Genomic DNA, 23,162 nt, shown 5'->3' with positions numbered 1-23,162 from the left:
GAAAATAATACTCTGGAAAAATGCAAGAAAGTATTTTGGCTTTCTTAAGGTTTTATTTATTTTTACAAATAGTTGATATAACTCTGTAATATTGACAATGCTACAAAAATGTTAGAACACCAAATATGAATACTGATCTCATAGTTGATAAGATATATAAAATATTGATTAACTGAAGCAGAAGACCATTCTGAAATGTTTACAAGTATTAGTTATAAATTTTATGGATGCTGCCAAGTCAAAGTTGTACATTTGTGGGGGGACATTCATCATACATTTTGTTTAATGTTTAACAAGAGAGAAATAGCTAAGTAAATGAAAACTGTCTAATCATCTTCCCAAGATTCATCTATGCTTGAGTTATTTTATAGGACTGTCTCTGGTTACACTCACGTTTACATTCCTTCTTCATATACATCTTCTCAAGGAACTAAAAAAAGAAAAAAGACCAGAGAAGCTAAAATTGGCAAATGAAAATTGTACGGTCTGCTCAGAACCAATACCATACCTGAATTCACAATCTCATACTCCACTGTATATCCTTATAGTACTCAACATCTGATGTTGATGACTAGACCATGCTAGATGGTGGACTTTGGAAGGTAGGTGCATATCATCAGAAATGCCGAGATTAATTCACACTCATTTTATGGCTAAGTCCAGCTCAGCCCAGCTCAGCACAGCCTTGTACTGCTCATCTCTGCTATTAAAGGCCTGGACCTCTGTGTAGCTGAGGGAATGAAGCTGTCAGTAATGCACAGAGCAGTTAATCCAGAAGCAGATACTGGAATGTGTATGTACCTATGTTCATGTAACATATATGAATGTGTATATACACAGAAATTAGGGGAGTGAAAAGAGAATAAATGCTCACATATAAATTTAAGCAATGACTAAAGGACTATATATATATATATATACAATTTACAATAATAGAGTTCCTCCTCTCTTTTAGTTGAAATCTTATGGATAAAATCAAGGATATAAGATATAAGAAAGGGAGAAAATATTCCAGGGTTTTGACGTGCAGGTGTTCGCATGGGACTCAGCTATAGCCAGAGGCATCATCTCTCTTCAGTTGATGCAGCTAAAAGAGTAGCCAGTGATTCAGGCATGCTTCTTTTTGCCCAAAATTGAATTAAATGTTCATCAACAGAATGGATTAAATGAACAGGAGAAAAAGCAAAATGAAAAAACAAATCTCTTGCCACTAAGAATATTCAGAAAAACTATGAGTCATCATAATATCAAGATATCCAATTACAACATATATATGTGTGTGTGTATATATACACACACACACACAAACACACAATCTCCTTGGCAAGAATATATATTAATCTGTCTGCATGTATATAGATATATATATACACATAATTATATTTAAGCTAAGTACAAGGTTGTATGTATTATATAATCTATACAATTATATAATCATGTAAAATATATACACATATTTTATATATTATACATATAAATATACTTATGTAGGCTGTATATGCAAATGAGGCAGTTATTATAAATCCATAAATGTGTATGAGTACATTACTACATCTAGTAGGCCTACAGTTGATGCTCAGAGCTAAAGGATAGATTTCATTGCTAGTTCTATAACAGAGTCTTTTAGCCCATTGGTCTATGTCACACACTAGACTTTCCCCTCACATCGCCTGATTTCACTCTGAATCAGTCTGTATCTGAGCTTGATCAGAATACCTATTTGCCAGTGTGGTGTTGTTTAGTTGCTCAGAGGTGTCTCTTTTGTGACCCCATGACTAGCCCACCAGGCTCCTCTGTCTATGGGGTTTCCTAGGCAAGAATACTGGAGCGGGCTGCCATTTCCTTCTCCACCATTTGCCAGTCAGTATAAGTTATTGTTTGTTCTATCACTCTTGGAAAAAAGAAATCCAGTATCGTGGTTCCAGGAAAGTCTACCATCTTGGCTGCGTGGCCTCCTAAAGACTCCTCGGGCCGAGTGCACACAGGAGACACTGGACAAGCTCAGAACTCATCAGCCGTGACTCAGGCCCCAGGCCGGCCTGGCTTCCTGCTGTGGTGACAGGCTGGTCTAGGGACAGAGCTCCAGGCTGCCGGCCCTCCTGCTCAACCGTCTGCTCTACCAGCCTCCCGCCCCACTCTTGTCATCTTCCAGGACAGTCTCCACGTGGGAGGTAGCAGGGGCAGCTGCACAGGCTCACAAAGTGAGAAAAAGACAGAAGAGCCCTCAGGGATGTCCGGGAAGTGACCCTTTGGCCTAGTCTGCATCCTCCTGTACCCTGCATTGTTGTTCAGTCGCTTAGTCGTATCTGACTCTTTGCAGCCCCATGGACTGCAGCACACCAGGCTTCCCTGTCCATCACCATCTCCCAGAGCTTCTCAAACTCATGTTCATTGCGTCAGTGATGCCATCCAACCATCTCATCCTCTTCTCCTCCTGCCCACATACAGCACAATAGTAGTACTGTGACTCCCAGCTCCAGTTGGTCCTGACCCCAGCATGGCTCCTTGACCTTAGAAGTGGAAGTGAGGGAGACAACATTCCTGGAGGATTCAGTGTTTTAGCAGCAGCCTCTCTCCCTGCACACAGATCCCTTTCATTTGGTCCCATTAAGGCCAAACCCAAGGAAGGTGAGTCAACAGGAAGCAAACAGGCAGAATGAAAAGGGCAAAACAACAAACGCCATCTGTGGGCCCCTGTCTGGGGTAAGCACACCCTTTCTCCAGGGCTGAGTCCTGGTATGTGCCTGGAAAAGAAGTATTTCATCAGGGCACTGACCCCTTTCCCATTAGCAACTGTGAGCCCCTAAGCGGGTCTCTCCAAAATGACCCTTTACTCACACTCGGCATCCTGTAGCCCCTGCTCAGAATAAAATTCTTAAAGGCAACAGCTCCATGAAGGTCCACAAGTAACTCCTCCTGAAAGAGGGTCCACAGTTTAAAAAACAGTCAGCTGTCAGAAGCTTCATGTCATACTTGTCCTAATTAAAAGCACTGAGCCCTTTATCAAGTACCTCATTTTAAACTACTTCCTTTTCATGTGGGAATATGTGTATAAATAATGTTCAGAAGTTGATGACCACAAAGGTTTTCAAAAGATACCCAACGTTCCTTTCCCTGGTCTTTTTCTTACTCTTGTATTAAGGATAAGCAACACATTTTATCAATTAGATAATTATTGACCTAGGATGTCTAGACTCTATTTGAGATTAATAATTGTGATACTGTCATTTATAATGTGCTATGCTGTGCTTGGTCACTCAGTCACGTCTGACTGTTTGTCACCTCATGGACTATAGCCCACCAGGCTCCTCTGTCCATGAGGATTCTCCAGGCAAGAATACTGGAGTGCGTTGCCATGCCCTCCTCCAGGGGACCTTCCCAACCCAGGGATTGAACCCAGGTCTTCTGCATTGCAGGTGGATTCTTTACCATCTGAGCCACCAAGGAAGCCCGTGATTTATAATAAGAAATATGTATTTGGTCTTCTTCCCATTAATGGTACAGAGCTCCTAAAAGCCTTGAAATTTCTTAAGTGATAAAAGCCACAGAGGTGAGTTTTTCCTTATTTATAACAAGCACCTTTCAGCCACGACAGAGTTTATCTTAACGAGGTCTTTTTGGAAACCCCCCAGATAGCTACAAGATGGGAGTAGGTTGCCAGGGAAACCAACCATGTAATTAGAGGGTTGGCACTTTCAGCTCCAACCTCAACCTCCTGGGAGGGGAGAAGAGCTAGAGTTGAATTAATCAGGAACAGCCAGTGATGTAATCAATTAAAATCGCTCAGTCATGTTCGACTCTTTGTGACCTCATGGACTGTAGCTCAACAGGCTCCTCTGTCCATGGAATTCTCCAGGCAAGAATACTAGAGTGGGTTGCCATGCCCTCCTCCAGGGGATCTTCCCAACCCAGTGACTGAACCTGGCTCTCCTGCACTGGAGGCAGATTCTTTACCATCTAAGCCACCAGGGAAGCCCAGTATAATGAAGCCTCTGTACAAATCTAAAGAAGGGGATTTGGCAAGCTTTCGTGTTGGTAAGGATGTGAAGGTACCTGGGGAAGGTAAGGGAGCTCTGAGTCCTGCCCACATACTGTGCCCTGTGCATCTCTTCCATCTGGCTGCTTTTGAAAATACCTCTTTATAATAAACTGGTAATCTTACTAGATTGTAAGTAAACTGTTTTCCTGAGTTCTGTGAGCTGTTCTTGCAGACGATCAAACCCAAGGAGGGAGTCATGGGAACCTTTGATTTACAGCCACTCAGCCAGAAGCAGGGGTGACAACCTGGACTTGAGACTGGTATTTGCAGTGGAGGCAGTCTTGGGGTCTGAGCCTTTAAACTGTGGGATCAGATGCGTCTCCAGGTAGGCAGTGTCAGAATTGAGTACAATCGTAGGACATCCAGCTGGTGTTGGAGAATCAGAAAACTGCTTGGTGTGGGGGAAAAAAAAACCTCAGCACGTTTGCTGACCAGAATTGAGAGTGGTAGAGGAAGAAATGGGAGTGTTTTCCTACTCAGTATGTATCTGCAAGTTTTAGAATTAACTCCAAAGGGCGTGATAAAAAAAAAAAAAAAAAAAAGATTTGATCCAGTCCCAATGTCTTCAGGGTATTCATGCATTCATTTGGTTTTTCTTCAATTTATTTGAATTTATAATCTTGGTGTAGAAGTTATCATTGTAATTCAGTTCTTTAAGGCCATTTCACTTTCCAAATGAATTAAATTAAGAATAGTCAAAACTCGTGTTTCCAGCAAGACAGCCATGCCCTCATGGTGACTGGCCCTCAGCAGCACACAACTGCATACATGTCTTGTGAACTGAGGTGCATAGCCAAGTGGCATCACTTAAAGTACACAAGATATTCAGTCTTCAGGTATTATAAAAGTGTGATTTACAAAAGTCATTACAGAACAATTCCATTGCTTTGAGTCCTTCCTGTGTCTAAACTGCCTGATAAACAGTCTTTTACTGTAATAGTTCTATAAACCACATTTCCAAAATTTAAGTATTATTTCTTTTTCATGAGTTGACTGTAACTATTATGACAAGTGTCTTTACTGGCTTTCACCATTAAGATAAATCTTTTTGTAAAATTATTTAAGTCCTTAAGAATATGTTTCTTGGGACTTCCCTGGCGGTCCAGTGGTTAAAACTTCACCTTTCAATGCAGGGGGGTGAGGGTTCAATCCCTGGCCAGGGAGTTAAGATCCCACATGCCTTGGGGCCAAAAAGCCAGAACATAAAACAAAAGCAATATTGTAACAAGTTCAATAAAGATTTTAAAAATGGTCCACATCAAAAAAATCTTTAAAAAAAAAAAGAATATGTTTCTTAAAAGAGAACTTCTAGACACCTTAATCAAAAGTTTCATTACTGTTTTTATTTTTAAATATTTAACTCATTGAGGATGTTTGGTTATTTTTTGAAAGTAAACTGGAACCGTTTTATGTCATATATTCAGTCAGTCAGTTCAGTCGTTCAGTCATGTCCACCTCTTTGCAACCCCATGGACTGCAGCATGCCAGGCTTCCCTATCCATCCCCAACTCCTGAAACTTGCTCAAACTCATGTTCATCAAGTTGGTGATGCCAGCCAACCATCTCATCCTCTGTCATCCCCTTCTCCTCCTGCCTTCAATCTTTCCCAGTATCAGGGTCTTTTCCAGTGAGTCAGTTCTTTGCATCAGGTGGCCAAAGTATTGGAGTTTCAGCTTCAGCATCAGTCCTTCCAACGAATATTCAGGACTGATTTCCTTTAGGATTGACTGGTTAGATCTCCTTGCAGTCCAAGGGACTCTCAAGAGTCTTCTCCAACACCACAGTTCAAAAGCATCAATTCTTCGGCACTCAGCTTTCTTTCTAGTCCAACTCTCACATGCATACATGACTACCAGAAAAAACATAGCTTTAACTAGATGGATGTTTGCTGGCAAAGTAATGTCTCTGCTTTGTAATATGCTGTCTAGATTGGTCATAGCTTTTCTTCCAAGGAGTAAGCGTCTTTTAATTTCATGGCTTCAGTCACCATCTGCAGTGATTTTGGAGCCCCCCAAAATAAAGTCTGGCACTGTTTCCATTGTTTCCCCATCTATTTGCCATGAAGTGATGGGATCAGATGCCATGATCTTAGTTTTCTGAATGTTGAGTTTTAAGCCAGCTTTTTCACTCTCCTCTTTCACTTTCATCAAGAGGCTCTTTAGTTCTTTGCTTTCTGCCATAAGGGTGGTGTCATCTGCATATCTGAGGTTATTGATATTTCTCCCGGCAATCTTGATTTCAGCTTGTGCTTCATCCAGCCTGGCATTTCGCATGATATACTCACAGGATGACAATACACAGTCTTGACATACTCCCTTCCCGATTTGGAACCAGTCCATTGTTTCATGTCCAGTTCTAACTGTTGCTTCTTGACCTGCATACAGATTTCTCAGGAGGCAGGTCAGATGGTCTGATATTCCCATCTCTTGAAGAATTTTTCAGTTTGTTGTGATCCACACAGTCAAAGGCTTTGGCGTAGTCAATTAAGCAGAACTGGATGATTTTCTGGAACTCTCTTGCTTTTTCTATGATCCAGCAGATGTTGGCAATTTGATCTCTGGTTCCTCTGCCTTTTCTAAATCAGCTTGCACATCTGGAAGTTCTCGGTTCACATACTGTTAAAAAGCCTGGCTTGGAGAATTTCGAGCATTACTTTGCTAGCGTGTCATATGTTAAACTCACATAAATTTAGATAGGCAGCTCCAAAAACTGTATGACAAGAAACTCTGCCTAATATTATTTATTTTGAAGCTTATATATAAGCATCTTGGGCTCATAAATTCATGTCATGTTTCCCATTTGAAAATAAGAATTTCATACCCAGTTCTAGAAAAGATAAAACACTTTCTGCCTCAGCTTTCCAAGCAAAAGGAGGTAATTGATGAGTGACTTTTGAATGAATGAGTAGCCAAACTTTTATAGCATTTTATGTTTTTGAAATGTTTTTACAATGTTATCTGGGAGAAGTTTTGAATCTGCTGATCCAGAGAAGAGGATCACAAATATTCTCAGGAGAGTCCTGTATAAGCATTGCATCAAAATTTCCAAAATTTCAGGACTATAGTGAGCATCTTCTTCCATCAGGTCCTTGCTCACTAGAGATGGGCAGGCACACAGCTTACCTACAGTAAAACCAGAACGTATCCTTGTTGTGTGTTTGGTGCTTTGTAACATCAAACAGTGCTTAACCTTTGTCCCTTTTCTCTCAGAGAGATCCTGCAACTCTGCTGAATGGCATAAAAGTAGTTTTTTTTTTTTTTATCACAATTTTAACATTCATTCATTGCTGATTAAAAAACAAAACAAACAAAACAAAACCTCACATTTTCACTCAAAGAGAACTCATGACATTATATCCATTCTCAACTGAGATGGTCCTACCAAGTCACACCACCCTTTGAACAACCAATTTATCCATGGACTCAGGAAGAGTAGGAGGACAATGAGTGGTTGCCCCATCTTTAGAGACATTGTGTCTACCATGAAGCTAGGAGATTTCAAGTCTTGCTTATTACATATTCCTCATAAAATGACTTGGCTTTCTCATTGTCAAATTCAATGCGCAAGTTACAAGACTTTCAGCAGCCTCTGAATTTCTCCAGAGACTTTGACTCAATATGAAGTGGCAGTTGCTCTAGGTCAGTTGATCAAGTCTCAGCATACACACATACCTGCTCCTGTAGCTCCTTTTTAAAATTCTCATCTTGAGCTTTACGTAAGACCTTGGGGTCAACCAAAGGCTCATCAGCTCTTTGCTTTTTCCACAACTTGGGGTTCAGATACCATGCTCCATATCTCATCTTCACCCACTTTGGTTTATGAGGTTTCTGTACAAATAACATAATTCCCAATTTCATTAGTTTGTTCGGTTTGTCATTTCAATAAATCTAAAATTAAACTTGTGAAAATGGTACCATTTATTTTTAATTTATGCTTACTCCTTTCCAAGGCATTTTATGAAGTGTCAGTAGGCTTTGATTTTACAAACATGAAAAGTTTACGACTGAGAAAATAATGTGGTAGGTAAGCATGGCCTTCAATTTAGACAAACCTGGACTCAAATCCAGCCCTCTCCAACTTAGTAGCTATGAGACCATGGACAAGTTACTCAAATTCTTCATTTGTAAAATAGAGATAATAGTTATCTACTGCCGGGGTCCAGCCCCGGCTGATCCAGGGTATTCGAAGCAGGGACGGCGTCGGTGACCTATTTATTTAAATATTTTATCAAAGATATAAAGAGTAATAGGATGAGGACAGCTCAGTGAGGAAATTCAGTGGAGAAAAGAGGCTGAATAAACTTCCAAAGCAGGGAATTTACGTCACCTACGAAGACCGCAAGCGTCCTCCCGTTCTCCCAAAGGAGAGGAGACACTAAGGACTCCCCGGTCGGATCTTAGAAGCCCAGGCAAAATTAGTAGGCTTGACGAGCTTCCCCGCCTCAGAGGAAAAATTCAGCTAGAAGGTGAAAGAAAGAACGACATGGGGAAACCAAGTTTCGGTGAACAAGGCCCGCACTTTATTTTCCAAAGTAGTTTTTATACCTTAAGTTGTGCATAGAGGATAATGGGGGAAGGGGTGGAGTCATGCAAGGACAGCGGTTCCTGGTCCTAATCGAAGCCAGGCTTTCAAACTTATCATATGCAAAAGTTCAGGTGAATTACATCGTCTTCTGGCCAGGAGGCCTGTTAACATTTTAAGAAACTTATCTTTCTCTAAAGGTGATTATTCCAAAGTCAGGCACCAGCCTCCAAAAAAGCATTGGACAAAGCTGCATTCCTATAGGGCAAAGGTGAGGTGGGCTCAATCAAGAAAAGAATTAACTCAAGGGTCCAAGGTTACAAACATTGAGGCTACTACTTACCTTTCTATACACCCATTATATCAATCAATACACTGCCAAGGACACAGTAGGTAAGGAGTATGGAGACTTAGCAGCAAACATTGGCCCAATAAGTGAAAAACCCTTCACCAATACAATTTCTAATCAATCTTTTAACTACTCAAAGGAATCTGTGTTTAGACAGTTTAGAATATCTCCTGCCTCTCACAGTTGGGAGGCTCTGAACAATCACATGTGGCCGGAAAAACCTATTCAGGCAGGCTAGAGGATTTCCAAAGGAGTTTGTAGGTTAAACACTGTCACACCCAGGAATTATTAACTGGAGCTGTAAGCTAACTCTTTTTCAGAGAGAGGTAGTGGGGGACAGCCCCCCGTAAAGTCAGAGGTGTAGGTGAAAGCACAAGCAGAAAGTAGGCAGACTCTGGTTTTGGGGGTAGATGCTCGAGAACTTCCAGGGAGACCCCTGAGGCTTGATCCCGCCTTTGCGTATGCCAAGCCTCCTTCCTCATGACCTTTGCCACGGGCGGAGCTCGCTCCCCGCAATCTACCCCACAGGGTTATTGGGAAGAAAAAATGAAAGAACTATGTAAAACAGCTAGAAATCAAATATTTCAATGAAGGGTAATGACCTTCAATAGTACTCAATCAAAATAATGGTATTAACCTATTAGTCCAGCTCTGTGTTCAGCTTTGTAAATGGTACATTACTTTTGATCCAAATGCTATCCAACACCACCAATCTCTTGTCTCTTTAATTGAAAGAGAGAAAGGGGTAGAAGAGATGTTGTCTTTCTTTCTCCTATGACTCAGTGTTACAACAAAAAGAGAAACTTTTCTGGACAAATATAAAGAAAAGAAAGTAGATCTGCCTGAAGCAGACTGTAGGAAAGAGGATTCCCTGGAAATGAGCTTGAAAGATCTGTGGATTGATGGGAATATCCTAACATGGGGTTGCAGTGATGGCTGCACAATTCTTTAAATGTGAAATCATTTAAATGTGAAATCACTAAAATGGGTGAATACCTCAAAAATACATGTGTAATGTAAAATGTTGACTATTTCAGTGTTATGAAATAAAGTCTTCATGTTGTAAAAAAAAAAAAGAAATGAAACTTTTCTTTCCTACTAACAAGCAAGAGAAACAAAGGAAGGAGTTAATAGCCATAGAGACAGCAAACCAAGTCTGTAAAAGTTAAGCAATTGCAGTTTTAACTGTTACTAATCTGTAGAATATGCAACTAGATTTGTCCTTCACAAAGTTAATTCCTTAATCACTTTCTGACTTGATGTGAACTGTATCCTTTATGTGATCCTGCATCTGGCATTTTCTCCCCCACACTCTCTTGTAACACTCCCCTGTAGCATTCTTCATTTCAGGAAGAAGGTCACCAGTCGATAACTTTGGAAGAGAACAGACCCAGTTACTGAGTTTCCTGATGCCAGCTGTGGCCCTTTTGAAATTTTTGCAGAAGAAAGAAAAATACAAGACCTCCACTGTTTTCACCCTTATCACCTACCCTGGCTACAAGTCCTGATTCTAAGACCTCTCCCTATTCCCCAGGAAAGAGGGCACAGCTTCTGAGGCACTTACCTCCCATGTTCCCTCTTTGCTTGGCAAAGAAATAAAGTGACTCTCTTTCCTCCAAAACTCCGTCCCCATATTTCTTTTTGGTATTGGTGCACAGAGGGCCAGTATTTTGGCAACATCAGTTCATCTGTTAGTTCATAGCCCAGTGCTGTGATGCAATACCCACTCATTGTCTCATCATGGAAGGAGGTCTAATGTTTGCACAGGACTAAGAGATATGAAACACAAAGATCCTGCTCCTCCCTCTTCTCAGGCTTCCCTGGTGGCTCACATGGTAAAGAATCTGCCTGCAATGCAAGAGACTCGGGTTCAATCCCTGGGTTAGGAAGATCCCCTGAAGAAGGAATGGGTACCCACTCCAGTATTCTTGCCTGGAAAATTCCATGGACTGAGTCCCTGGGGTCACTCATATCTAAACTATGAGGTGGAATGTGTGGGCCATTCTAGAGTCAAGCCAGAAACACCTGCCTGAGGAAGACAGGATGGGACCGAACACACAGGAGGGCAATCCCTTCTCAGAGCTGGATTCAGCATTATGAGTTCCATTCCAACCCTCCTGACCACTTTATTATTTCTAGAGCACCTGCCACATTGCTGCCTCAGCACCTTTGCATTCACTGTTCCCTCTCCATAGTGCTTTTCCCCAAGGCATCCACACGGCTCACTCCTTATCTATTTCAGGTCATCTTTTCAGTTGTGTCTTCCCTGACCACCCGGTTCAAAAACTGTAACCCCCATCACAATACTGCTTGTCTTCTTTCCCTGACTCATTTTTCTTAACAGCAGTTATTACCACTTGATATGCTAAATATTTTTTTTCTTTGTGGCTGTGCTGGGTCTTTGTTGCTGTGAGTGGGATTTCTCTAGTTGCAGTGAGCAGGTGTTACTCTCTACTAGTGGTATGCAGGCTTCTCATTGCAGTGGCATCTCTTGTTCACAGCATGGGCTCTGGAGCATGCTCAAGCTTCAGTAGTTGAGGTTTTGGGCTCAGTAATTGCAGCTCTAAAGTATAGACTCAATAGTAGTGGCGCATGCCTTAGGTACCCCACGGTATGTGGGATGCTCCAGGATCAGGGATCAAACCTATGTCCTCTGCATTAGCAGGTGGATTCTTAACCACTGGACCACCAGGGAAGTCCTAAATATTTTTCTGATTGCTTATCTCACCTCTCACCTTCTAAAATGTAAGCATCTGAGACTGGCATCTAAAACAATACTTAGGACACAATCGGTGCTCATTAAACATTTGCTGGATTAAAATTAGGTCTCTTAGGCATTATTGACATTTTGAGCTGGGTAATTCTTTGTTGAGGGTGGGGGGAGGATGCTGTCTTATGCACTGCAAGAGGTTCAGCAGCATTCCTGGTCTCTACTCGCTAGATGTCCATTGCTCTTCAGTCACTAAGTCCTGTCTGACTCTTTGTGACCCACGGACTGCAGCACACCAGGCTTCCCTGTCCTTCACAATCTCCCTGAGTTTGCTCAAACTCATGTCCGTTGAGCCAGTGACGCCATCAAATCATCTCATCATCTATCATTCCTTTCTCCTCTTGCCCTCAATCTTCTGCGGGAAAAAAATTAGAGAATTTAAAGACATAGCAATAGAAACAGAGAAGAGAGAATCAAAACTGAACAGAGCAGCTGTAATCTATAAGACAACTTCATGCAACCTAATTTACATGTGATTGGAGTCCTGGGAGGGGGTTGAAGGAAAAAACATTTGACCATGTAATGGCCAAAATTTCCCCCAATAGTTGAAAACTATAAACTCATAGATCAAAGAAGCTTAGTAAACCCCAAGCATAAAAAACATGAAGAACTAAATACCAATGTGTATAATAATCACACTACTCAAAATCAGTGACAAAGATAAGAATGACATAAGATTTAAACAATACAACCAAGAAGACAGCGGGGCATCTTTAAAGTACTGAAAACAAACAAAAAACTCTTGAATCTAGAATTCTATACCCATAAAAATACCTTTTAAAATGAAGGAAGAATAAGGATAGCTTCAGACCTAGAAAAGCTGGGAGAATTCATTGCCAGCAGATCTACACTGGCTGAGTGTGACGTGTATATAAAGTGTTAGTCACTCTGTAGTGTCTGACTGTTTGTGACCCCTATAGGTTCACTATTTGTGAACCTGGACTATAGCCTGCCAGGTTCCTCTATCCATGGGATTCTCCAGGCAAGAATATTGGACTGGGTTGCCATTCCCTTCTCCAGGGGATCTTCCGGATGCAGGGATTGAACATGGGTCTCCTGCATTGCAGGCAGAGGAGATATCAAAGAAAGGTATTAAAGGAAGTCCCTCAGGCCAAAGGAAAATGATACCATGTGGAAATCTATTTGAACTTTTGCACAGTGATCCTCCATCTGCCAGTCAAAAGTTTGATTTTGGCAATAAGCACCATGCTTTATAAAGCAGTATTTGTGCAATTATTTGTAAGTACAGGGACTTGCGCAATTTCATTCAGCTCAGATTCAGAACAAGCACTGGTTCAGGCCCCATGTGCCTGAACCATGTGGATATAATTTGCCTGCCCAGGATCATTTTATACTTTACACTTTAGAAAGATGAGTGGAAAATGGAAAATTTAAACTGCTGATATTAGTGACAGAATGCACAGTTTTCATAAATTTTATGCAACCCAGTCAAGGGTGGAAAACATCATGAGTGTAAAACTAGGTCAGCTGATTATGTTCAATTATAAACGGCAAAGTTACTGTGTCAAAAACATTGGAAAAATAGTATCAAACCTGGAGTAGGGAATGGCAACCCACTCCAGTATTCTTGCCTGGAGAATTCCATGGATAGAGGAGCCTGGTGGGCTACAGTCCATGAGGTTCGCAAAGAGTCAGACACAACTGAGCAACTGAACACGCACTTAGTATAAAAGACAGAAGGTAATTATTATCTTCACTTTCAGAGAAGCAAACTGTATAACCACCTCACCCCACAACTCCCACATAGGCACTGGAATCTGCTGTCGGACTGGCACAATTTGACTTGTAAATATAGAGTTGCCCTAACACATTGTATAGAAAGGTTCTTAGGGGTTCATAGTACTTCCTTTTGGAACACAGCCTGTTTTTTCTACTGTTTCCTCGTTCTGTCTTCACAGGAAACTGGTGCTGGGAAACTGAGCGATTTGTTAATTATCAGGCAAGCATGTGGTCAAGAATGATGGTTTGTGGTCAAAAACACCACCATAAAAATTCAAGAATTCTATGGACAGGAACAGCGTCCCCAGTCACTGACTGCAGCATTTTACTCTTATAATAGTAAACATATTATAGTTTACTATAAAAACATGTATAGTTCTACTGACTACTGGAATTTCAACATGTAAAACGCATGAGATAAGTTTCAACATATAAAACAAACCGATTGTTTCAATACATAAAACACATAAAAAGAACTAATGACTCTTCAGATATCACCAATAATGCTAAATGGCATGCCTTGTTTGTATAACTGACTTCATTAGATGTATTAAATATTCACTCACTTAACAGATGTTTATTTATTAGAACAAATATTAAACATCAAAGAATTTTGCAAAAATTTTACTGAAAAAGGTCAGTGCCTTCTGAGGTACCAGAATTCAAGAACATTTAACATTTTGATATAATTTAATTTTCTTTGACTCTCAGTCTTCTCCCTTTTTTGCAATTACCTGTGGTTTCCGAAGTCTCTGCTCACAGTCTAGTTTCTGGAACAACTGTGGTTCCTGCAGTTTATTTAGCCCACTCCTTTTCTTTAGCTCCAGAGGAACTTTGCTGGGTCTTATTGTGTGAAGCACATTATAGCATGGTTTGCTCTGATAGTTAATGTCAAACTGTCTCAGGATAAACTCTTCATCAATGTTCAGGCTCCCCTGGAAGAATGCCACAGGGCATGAGTCAAGGATAAATGTCGAAATGTTCCTTCTTCTTTCTTTAATCTAAAGGAGGTGTTTGGCCATGACTGGAGAAGAGAGAGGTAGTTTAAAAAAGAGGTGGAAAACGCTCTTGTAGGAGAGAAGAAGGATTTGGGGTCTGGAGAGTTTTGTCAGTGGGCTGAAACAACTTAGGACCTATAAGAAGCAGGGAGTCCTGAGGGAAATAATGGGGCTGTGGAAAATTCAGTCTGTTTGATTAAAAGCAAACATTTCTAACACATTATAAGAGTGGCATCTCTAGAGGTATTCTCCAGACACGTCTATAAATGTTAGTGTTTGATCTGCCCACAGCCGTTATAAGGTTATAAGGGAAGCTGCCCTGTTTGGGATTCCTACTGAAGCCATGATTTGTGCACAGAACAAACCTTCTCTTCCCTCAGCCAAAACTGGGAGGAGCAGAGATGGGCACATTTAGAGCGCCTAGTCATCCACAGGGGCTTCTCAGGTGGCTCAGTGGTTAAGAAAAAAAAAACCCGTCTGCCAATGCAGGACTCACAGGAGACTCGGGTTCAATCCCTGGGTCAGGAAGATCCCCTGAAGGAGGAAATGGCAACTCACTTCAGTATTCTTGCCTGGAAAATCCCATGGACAGAGGAGCCTGGCGGGCTACAGTCCATGGGTTGTAAAGAGTCAGACACAACCGAGCAATCACACAGCACGCAAATATCTGTAGGCTGATCGTGGATATATGATGTGGCTAAAAGATAGTTTACATTTGAAGGATAGTAGAATATAGCATCCCAAAATATGCCTCTGGCCCAAGGGTTATTTTGAGCTGCTGATTTTAAGAAACAGCAGACAACACAGGAAACAATCTAGAAACAGAGTAGAAGTCACCCTTTAAGTGAAATTTACATTAATTAAAAAAAAAATCTGATTGTAAGGGTGTCTCCATCTCCATTCTAGGAGGAAAAGGAAGACTCTAAATTATATTATCAGTGTAGAAGGCACACATTTAAATCTTCACAACAAATCATAATCCTGTTCTCCTCTTTTTCCTGGTCACCTCCCTAGTTACTGACTCCCCACACTTTTTTCTCTTTTGTCTTTGGCTGAAGATGGTGTTTGAGCCTGAATTCTAACCCACCTAGGAGAGTTAATCATTTTTCCCTGGGTATCTTCCATGTATACATGAGGTATACTTGTTAATAAACTTCTGTTTGTTTTTTAGTTGTTAATCTGTCTTTGGTTATAGAGATCCTGGAGAGAACTTAGAAGAGTAAATTATTCATCCCTCCCCTACAGAGTCAACACAATCCCACTTTGGAATATATAAGTTGGGGAACATAGAGGATGAGGTCATTAGCAACTGAAGCTGATGTTGAAGTGAAACTTACAGAGAGGGATCATTAAATAGAGTCAGGGGTATAAACTCAGCTGAAATAATATTGAAAGAGAAACAGAGCAAGCAGAATCAATGAGGTCAACAACAACAACAACAAAAAACATGGAAGGAAAGCGTAAACTAGTGCTATGGAGAAAATACCACAGGGTAATGTGATAGGGACCAATGTAGTATGACAGATAAAGATGCGACCTTGGTCATAAGGGACTGAAAATGAGGCTGGTCATCAGAGCACCTAAACTATTATCCTGCTGTTGCTGCTGCTGCTAAGTCACTTCAGTCGTGTGCGACTCTGGGCGACCTCATAGATGGCAGCCCACCAGGCTCCCCTGTCCCTGGGATTCTCTAGGCAAGAATACTGGAGTGGGTTGCCATTTCCTTCTCCAATGCATGAAAGTGAAAAGTGAAAGTGAAGTCACTCGGTCGTGTCCTACTCCTAGTGACCCCATGGATTGCAGCCTACCAAGGCTCCTCCATCCATGGGATTTTCCAGGCAAGAGTACTGCAGTGGGTTGCCATTGCCTTCTCCAAACTGTTATCGTAGAGTTCCTTAAATTTCCTGCTGAAAGAAGAATAGTCTCCAGGAGTAGAAATGGGAGAAGAGGAAGAGCTGGAAATCAGGCAATCCCATCCAGCCGGACTGTAGACAAGCAGAGGTAGAGTGGGCATCAGTGCGTAGAGTGCTTTCTTGTCCCTAGTCCACTCACCCTCTGGGAAGCCTCCCTCCACCACTCTCAGTCAATCTGTTGCGAAGGCTGGACGTGGCCATCTTTTGACCTCAGGGTAAGACATATGACCTTGGACTAGCCAATAATCATATTCCATCTCCTTATTCATAGTGGATAATTCACGCGTAGGTGTGACCCAGGTTTTTCCCCTATGAGATAAAGGTTAGAGTGGTGGGATTTAAGTTTTGAAAATTTAGTGACTACTTTGGCATCTCTTAGGGAAAGACTATAGAAAAGTGTAGTCAGATAGAGGGGAGCAGCCAAATGATAGGGAGAATGCCTGAAAACATTTTAACACCCAGATACAGCTGTGCCTGAAGCTCCTAAGATTTCTGGATGATTCCCTTTTCTCCCTTAATCTAGTCTGAATTATACCATTTGCCAAAGAATTAGTCCTAAGTAATACATTGACTAAAACTGACTAATGCACTCAAAAAATGAGGGTGGGGATGGAAAATTCTAGAAGGTCTTAAATCCAGGAAACGGCATCAGGAATCTAGACATCTAAGGGGACTCAAGGACAGGAATAGGTACTAAGGAGGGCAAGAAAAGAACTTGATAACTGAGTCAAAAGTCTTTTCATGTCAAATACTTTTTGTAATGACTGTAGTCAAACATAGCTTTCAAAGTACTTAAAGATAAATATAACCAAGAAAGATTTATATGATCTGAAGAGAAACCCGAGTATGCTGGAAAAGATCAAAGGCAGGAGGAGAAGCGGATGACAGAGGATGAGATGGTTGGATGGCATCATCAACTCAATAGACATGAGTCTGAGCAAGCTTTGGGAGATGGTGAAGGACGGAGAAGCCTGGCATGCTGCAGTCCATGTGGTCACAAAGAGTAGGGCACGACTAAGCAACTAAACAACAACATAACCAAGAGAAATGAGGTGAAGAAGGAGTGAAGGATACAAACCTCCAGTTATATGATGAATAAGTTCTGGGGAATCTAATGTAAAGCATAATGACTATAGTTAACAATACTGGATTACATACTTGAATGTAACTATGTACATTCTTATAGTTACAGTGTTCGTTGCTCAGTCCTGTCTGACTCTTTGTCACCCCATGGACTGTAGCCTGCCAGTCTCTTCCTCCATGGGATTTTTCAGGCAAGAATACTGGAGTGGGTTGCCATTCCCTTCTCCAGAGGATCTTCCTGACCCAGGGATAGATCCCAGGTCTCCAACATTGCAGGGAGACTCTTTACCATCTGAGCTACCCAGGAAGCTCCAAATTTAATTTTGATGAGTAAATAAACCTAAAGTGTTAGTTGCTCAGTTGTGTACAACTCCTTGGGACCCAATCGACTGTAACCTTTGTCCACAGAACTCTCCAGGCAAGAACACTGGAGTGGGTTAGTTCAGTCAGTCAGTTCAGTCGCTCAGTCCTGTCCGACTCTTTGAGACCCCATGAATCGCAGCATGCCAGGCCTCCCTGTCCATCACCAACATCCAGAGTTCACCCAGACTCACGTCCATCGAGTCAGTGATGCCATCCAGCCATCTCATACTCTGTCGTCCCCTTCTCCTCCTGCCCCCAATCCCTCCCAGCATCAGAGTCTTTTCCAATGAGTCAACTCTTTGCATGAGGTGGCCAAAGTATTGGAGTTTCAGCTTTAGCATCATTCCTTCCAAAGAAATCCCAGGGCTGATCTCCTTCAGTATAGACTGACTATTCCTTCAGATACTCCTTCAGAATATCCAGTCCCTTGGATCTCCTTGCAGTCCAAGGGACTCTCAAGAGTCTTCTCCAACACCACAGTTCAAAAGCATCAATTCTTCGGCGCTCAGCCTTCTTCACAGTCCAACTCTCACATCCATACATGACCACAGGAAAAACCATAGCGTTGACTAGACGGACCTTTGTTGGCAAAGTAATGTCTCTGCTTTTGAATATGCTATCTAGGTTGGTCATAACTTTTCTTCCAAGGAGTAAGCGTCTTTTAATTTCATGGCTGCAGTCACCATCTACAGTGATTTGGAGCCCCCAAAAATAAAGTCTGACACTGTTTCCACTGTTTCCCCATCTATTTGCCATGAAGTGATGGGACCAGATGCCATGATCTTCGTTTTCTGAATGTTAAGCCAACTTTTTCACTCTCCACTTTCACTTTCATCAAGAGGCTTTTGAGTTCCTCTTCACTTTCTGCCATAAGGGTGGTGTCATCTGCATATCTGACGTTATTGATATTTCTCCTGGCACTCTTGATTCCAGCTTGTGCTTCTTCCAGTCCAGTGTTTCTCATGATGTACTCTGCATAGAAGTTAAATAAGCAGGGTGAAAATATACAGCCTTGACGTACTCCTTTTCCTATTTGGAACCAGTCTGTTGTTCCATGTCCAGTTTTAACTGTTGCTTCCTGACCTTCATACAGATTTCTCAAGAGGCAGGTCAGGTGGTCTGGTATTCCCATCTCTTGAAGAATTTCCCACAGTTTATTGTGATCCACACAGTCAATAAAGCAGAAATAGGTGTTTTTCTGGAACTCTCTTGCTTTTTCCATGATCCAGCAGATGTTGGCAATTTGGTCTCTGGTTCCTCTGCCTTTTCTAAAACCAGCTTGAACATCAGGAAGTTCACGGTTCATGTATTGCTGAAGCCTGGCTTGGAGAATTTTGAGCATTACTTTACTAGCATGTGAGATGAGTGCAATTGTGTGGTAGTTTGAGCATTCTTTGGCATTGCCTTTCTTTGGGATTGGAATGAAAACTGACCTTTTCCAGTCCTGTGGCCACTGCTGAGTTTTCCAAATTTGCTGGCATATTGAGTGCAGCACTTTCACAGCATCATCTTTCAGGATTTGGAATATCTCAACTGGAATTCCATCACCTCCACTAGCTTTGTTCGTAGTGATGCTTTCTAAGGCCCACTTGACTTCACATTCCAGGATGTCTGGCTGTAGATGAGTGATCACACCGTCGTGATTATCTGGGTCATGAAGATCTTTTTTGTACAGTTCTTCTGTGTATTCTTGCCACCTCTTCTTAATATCTTCTGCTTCTGTTAGGTCCATACCATTTCTGTCCTTTATTGTGCCCATCTTTGCATGAAATGTTGCCTTGGTATCTCTAATTTTCCTGAAGAGATCTCTAGTCTTTCCCATTCTGTTGTTTTCCTCTATTTCTTTGCATTGATCACCGAGGAAGGCCTTCTTATCTCTTCTTGCTATTCTTTGGAACTCTACATTCAGATGCTTATATCTTTCCTTTGCTTTTTGCTTCTCTTCTTTTCACAGCTATTTATAAGTCCTCCCCAGACAGCCATTTTGCTTTTTGCATTTCTTTTCCATGGGGATGGTCTTGATCCCTGTTTCCTATACAATGTCACTAACCTCATTCCATAGTTAATCAGGCACTCTATCTATCAGATCTAGGCCCTTAAATCTATTTCTCACTTCCACTGTATAATCATAAGGGATTTGATTTAGGTCATACCTGAATGGTCTAGTGGTTTTCCCTACTTTCTTCAATTTCAGTCTGAATTTGGCAATAAGGAGTTCATGATCTGAGCCACAGTCAGCTCCTGGTCTTGTTTTTGCTGACTGTATAGAGCTTCTCCCCCTTTGGCTGCAAAGAATATAATCAATCTGATTTCAGTGTTGACCATCTGGTGATGTCCATGTGTAGAGTCTTCTCTTGTGTTGTTGGAAGAGGGTGTTTGTTATGACCAGTGCATTTTCTTGGCAAAACTCTATTAGTCTTTGCCCTGCTTCATTCCGTATTCCAAGGCCAAATTTGCCTGTTACTCCAGGTGTTTCTTGACTTCCTACTTTTGTATTCCAGTCCCCTATAATGAAAAGGACATCTTTTTTGGGTGTTAGTTCTAAAAGGTCTTGTAGGGCTTCATAAAACCGTTCAACTGGAGTGGGTAGCTGTTACCTTCTCCAGGGTATCTTCCCGACCCAGGGTTTGAACGTGGGTCTCCAGCATTGCACCATATGCATGTATAAAATCATCACACTGTATACCTTAAACTTATACAATGTTATACATCAATTATATGTCAATACAGTTGAGGAAAAACAAAGAGCCACTTTAAATAGTACAGGAAACAACAGCAATATGACATATAAACATTTACACATTGGCTGCAAGCTTGCAAACTTTCCAGAAATTTCACCTACAAGAAACATTTTCATTCCACATGGTGGGAGAGTCAAAAGATGCCTTTATGACTTTGTCTATTTGACTGAGATTTATCCAAATGCTGAGCAACTAACACTTTTTTTTTTTAACAAAAGCAACTTTGAGTTCAAATTGTAAAAAGTAGGTTGTAAGTATTACTAGTAACTTACAAAGGCAGTAGCCCAGTTGCAGAAGTCGCTAACTCCTTGGCGTATGTTTTCATGAAGAAGCAGACCATCCTTTTGGAGCAAACCTGTTTCACTTGGCTTCCTTTTTTCATAAAGCCATTGGCATGGATGTGACACAGGACTCTTCTTGGGACTAAAGATAATGAAATCATCAAAGAATTATAATATAAGATGCCATGAATCCAAGTGGATTTCAAATAGTATCTTGGGGAGGAATTCATAATTGCACGTATTTTTAACAGTCTCTTGCAAGCTCATACAAATTATGTGTTAATATTTTCAAAGATCATATTCTCATTATCAATATCATAAAGACAAGTATACCATGTTATTCAGAATAATTAAAGTTGATGTAGAATTTTATCATTGCAAGTTAACTTTTTTAAAAATTATGAGTACCATTTATTAAGACCTGTGTCAGGTAAAAACATAAATTATAGTGACTGGAATCTTCCAAAGTCTTAGACAATCTTGACAAGCAGGAGACATCCTGACTTCTCTCTCCTTCAGCCTTAAAATTTAGCCTGTTAGTAAATCTGCTAGATTTTAATTCTGTCCCCTTCTCTGGCCTGTCACAAAATGTATCTCTGCATCCTTCTTAAGGCCCAACTGCCAATTCCTAATCCATTCTCTACACTGTAGCCAAAACTGTCATTTCAACATATAAATTTGGTCTTATCAAATGCAGGTACATTGCATCCTGGATTAAGCCTCTTCAATAGCTTCTTTTAAAAAACTGAGATATAATTCATACATCATAATATTTACCATTTCAAAGTACACAATTCAGTTGCTTTCGTATATTTACAAAGTTGCATGACCATCACCACTAATTTTGGAACATCTTCATCACCCCAAAAGAAGAAGCCCCATAGCCATTAACAGTCACTATTTGTCTTCCCTTCTCTACCATTCTCCCTGCTCTTAAACCACTAATTTACTTTCTGTCTCTGTGGATTTGCCTACTCTGTATATTTCATCTGAATGGAACCACATATAACCTTTTTTGTCTGGCTTCTTGCACTTAGCATAATGTTTTCATTTCATAGATGCTGTAGCATGTATCAGCAGTTTATTTCCTTCTACACTTGAATACTATTCCACTGTATAGATAGACTACATTTGTTTATCCATTAGCAGTTGGTTGATGGATAGTTGACTTGTTACCACTTTTTGGCTATAATGAATAATGCTGCTATGGATATTCAGGTACAAGATTTTGTGTTCAATAGCTTCTTTTACTTCTACGATAAAGATCTAAGTCTTAACTCAGCTTTCAAGACTCTTCATGGCCTGCTCCTTGCCCATCTCTCCAGATTCTTCCAAAATTACCACCCTTCCACACTCTCTGAGCTCCAGCCATAGTGGCCTCTCCTCAGTTCCATGAACTCATCATGCTTCCTTCCACCCAGCCACAGGGCCTTTGTATATGTTATTCTATCTGACTGCAATGCTGTCTCCAACCCCTTACCTCCCTTATGTCTCAACATATTTTCCCTTTCTCAGGGAGGCATTTGCACAGTCTGACCCCAGAACCCATACTTTATTCAAAGCATCCTGTACCTTTCATTCATAGCACTTATATATTAATTCATCCACTCAACAAATATTTATTCAGTTCAGTTCAGTTCAGTTCAGTCGCTCAGTCGTGTCCGACTCTTTGTGACCCCATGAATTGCAGCACGCCAGGCCTCCCTGTCCATCACCAACTCCCGGAGTTCACCCAGACTCACGTCCATCAAGTCAGTGATGCCATCCAGCCATCTCATCCTCTGTCGTCCCCTTCTCCCCCCGCCCCCAATTCCTCCCAGCATCAGAGTCTTTTCCAATGAGTCAACTCTTCGCATGAGGTGGCCAAAGTACTGGAGTTTCAGCTTTAGCATCATTCCTTCCAAAGAACACCCAGGACTGACCTCCTTTAGAATGGACTGGTTGGATCCTTGCATTCCAAGGGACTCTCAAGAGTCTTCTCCAACACCACAGTCCAAAAGCATCAATTCTTTGGCATTCAGCTTTCTTTATAGTCCAACTCTCACATCCATACATGACTACTGGAAAAACCACAGCCTTGACTAGACGGACCTTTGTTGGCAAAGTAATGTCTCTGCTCTTTAATATGCTATCTAGGTTGGTCATAACCCTCCTTCCAAGGAGTAAGCGTCTTTTAATTTCATGGCTACAATCACCATCTACAGTGATTTTAGAGCCCAAAAAATAAAGTCTGACACTGTTTCCACTGTTTCCACATCTATTTGCCATGAAGTGATGGGACCAGATGCCATGATCTTAGTTTTCTGCATATTGGGCTTTAAGCCAACTTTTTCACTCTCCTCTTTCACTTTCATCAAGAGGATT

The 23,162-nt window shown here is 41.2% G+C and overlaps 1 protein-coding gene and 1 long non-coding RNA gene across 6 annotated transcripts in view; one reads left to right on the top strand and one right to left on the bottom strand.

The window, feature by feature from the left end:
* Window positions 1-33: 33 nt before the first annotated feature.
* Window positions 34-23,162, bottom strand: part of FAM47E (family with sequence similarity 47 member E) — a 34,650-nt gene continuing 11,521 nt past the window's right edge. The window contains exons 4-8 of one of the 4 annotated variants that reach the window (XM_061420511.1): window positions 20,790-20,940; window positions 14,154-14,354; window positions 7,711-7,866; window positions 2,839-2,916; window positions 34-430 (exon numbers count right to left, since the gene is read on the bottom strand). In XM_061420511.1, the coding sequence (XP_061276495.1) occupies window positions 350-430; window positions 2,839-2,916; window positions 7,711-7,866; window positions 14,154-14,354; window positions 20,790-20,940 (667 nt within the window). In that variant the 3' untranslated portion in view covers window positions 34-349. Of the gene's footprint in view, window positions 431-2,838; window positions 2,917-5,362; window positions 7,162-7,710; window positions 7,867-14,153; window positions 14,355-20,789; window positions 20,941-23,162 lie in introns of those variants that run through there. The other 3 variants (XM_061420515.1, XM_061420512.1, XM_061420514.1) reach the window with 3 other exon arrangements.
* On the top strand, window positions 3,658-10,530 carry LOC133249728 (uncharacterized). Of its 2 annotated transcripts, none has more exons than XR_009737072.1 (2): window positions 3,658-4,062; window positions 10,260-10,530. It is a non-coding gene; the product is annotated as an uncharacterized LOC133249728 (long non-coding RNA). The 2 variants fall into 2 exon arrangements; XR_009737073.1 differs by having other exon boundaries at window positions 10,245-10,530.

The sequence above is a fragment of the Bos javanicus genome, chromosome 6, assembly GCF_032452875.1.
Source record: "Bos javanicus breed banteng chromosome 6, ARS-OSU_banteng_1.0, whole genome shotgun sequence".
Classification (NCBI taxonomy): Eukaryota; Metazoa; Chordata; class Mammalia; order Artiodactyla; family Bovidae; genus Bos; species Bos javanicus.
The sequence above is the reverse complement of the archived record's forward strand: the minus strand, read 5'-3'. Positions and strand labels throughout refer to the sequence as shown.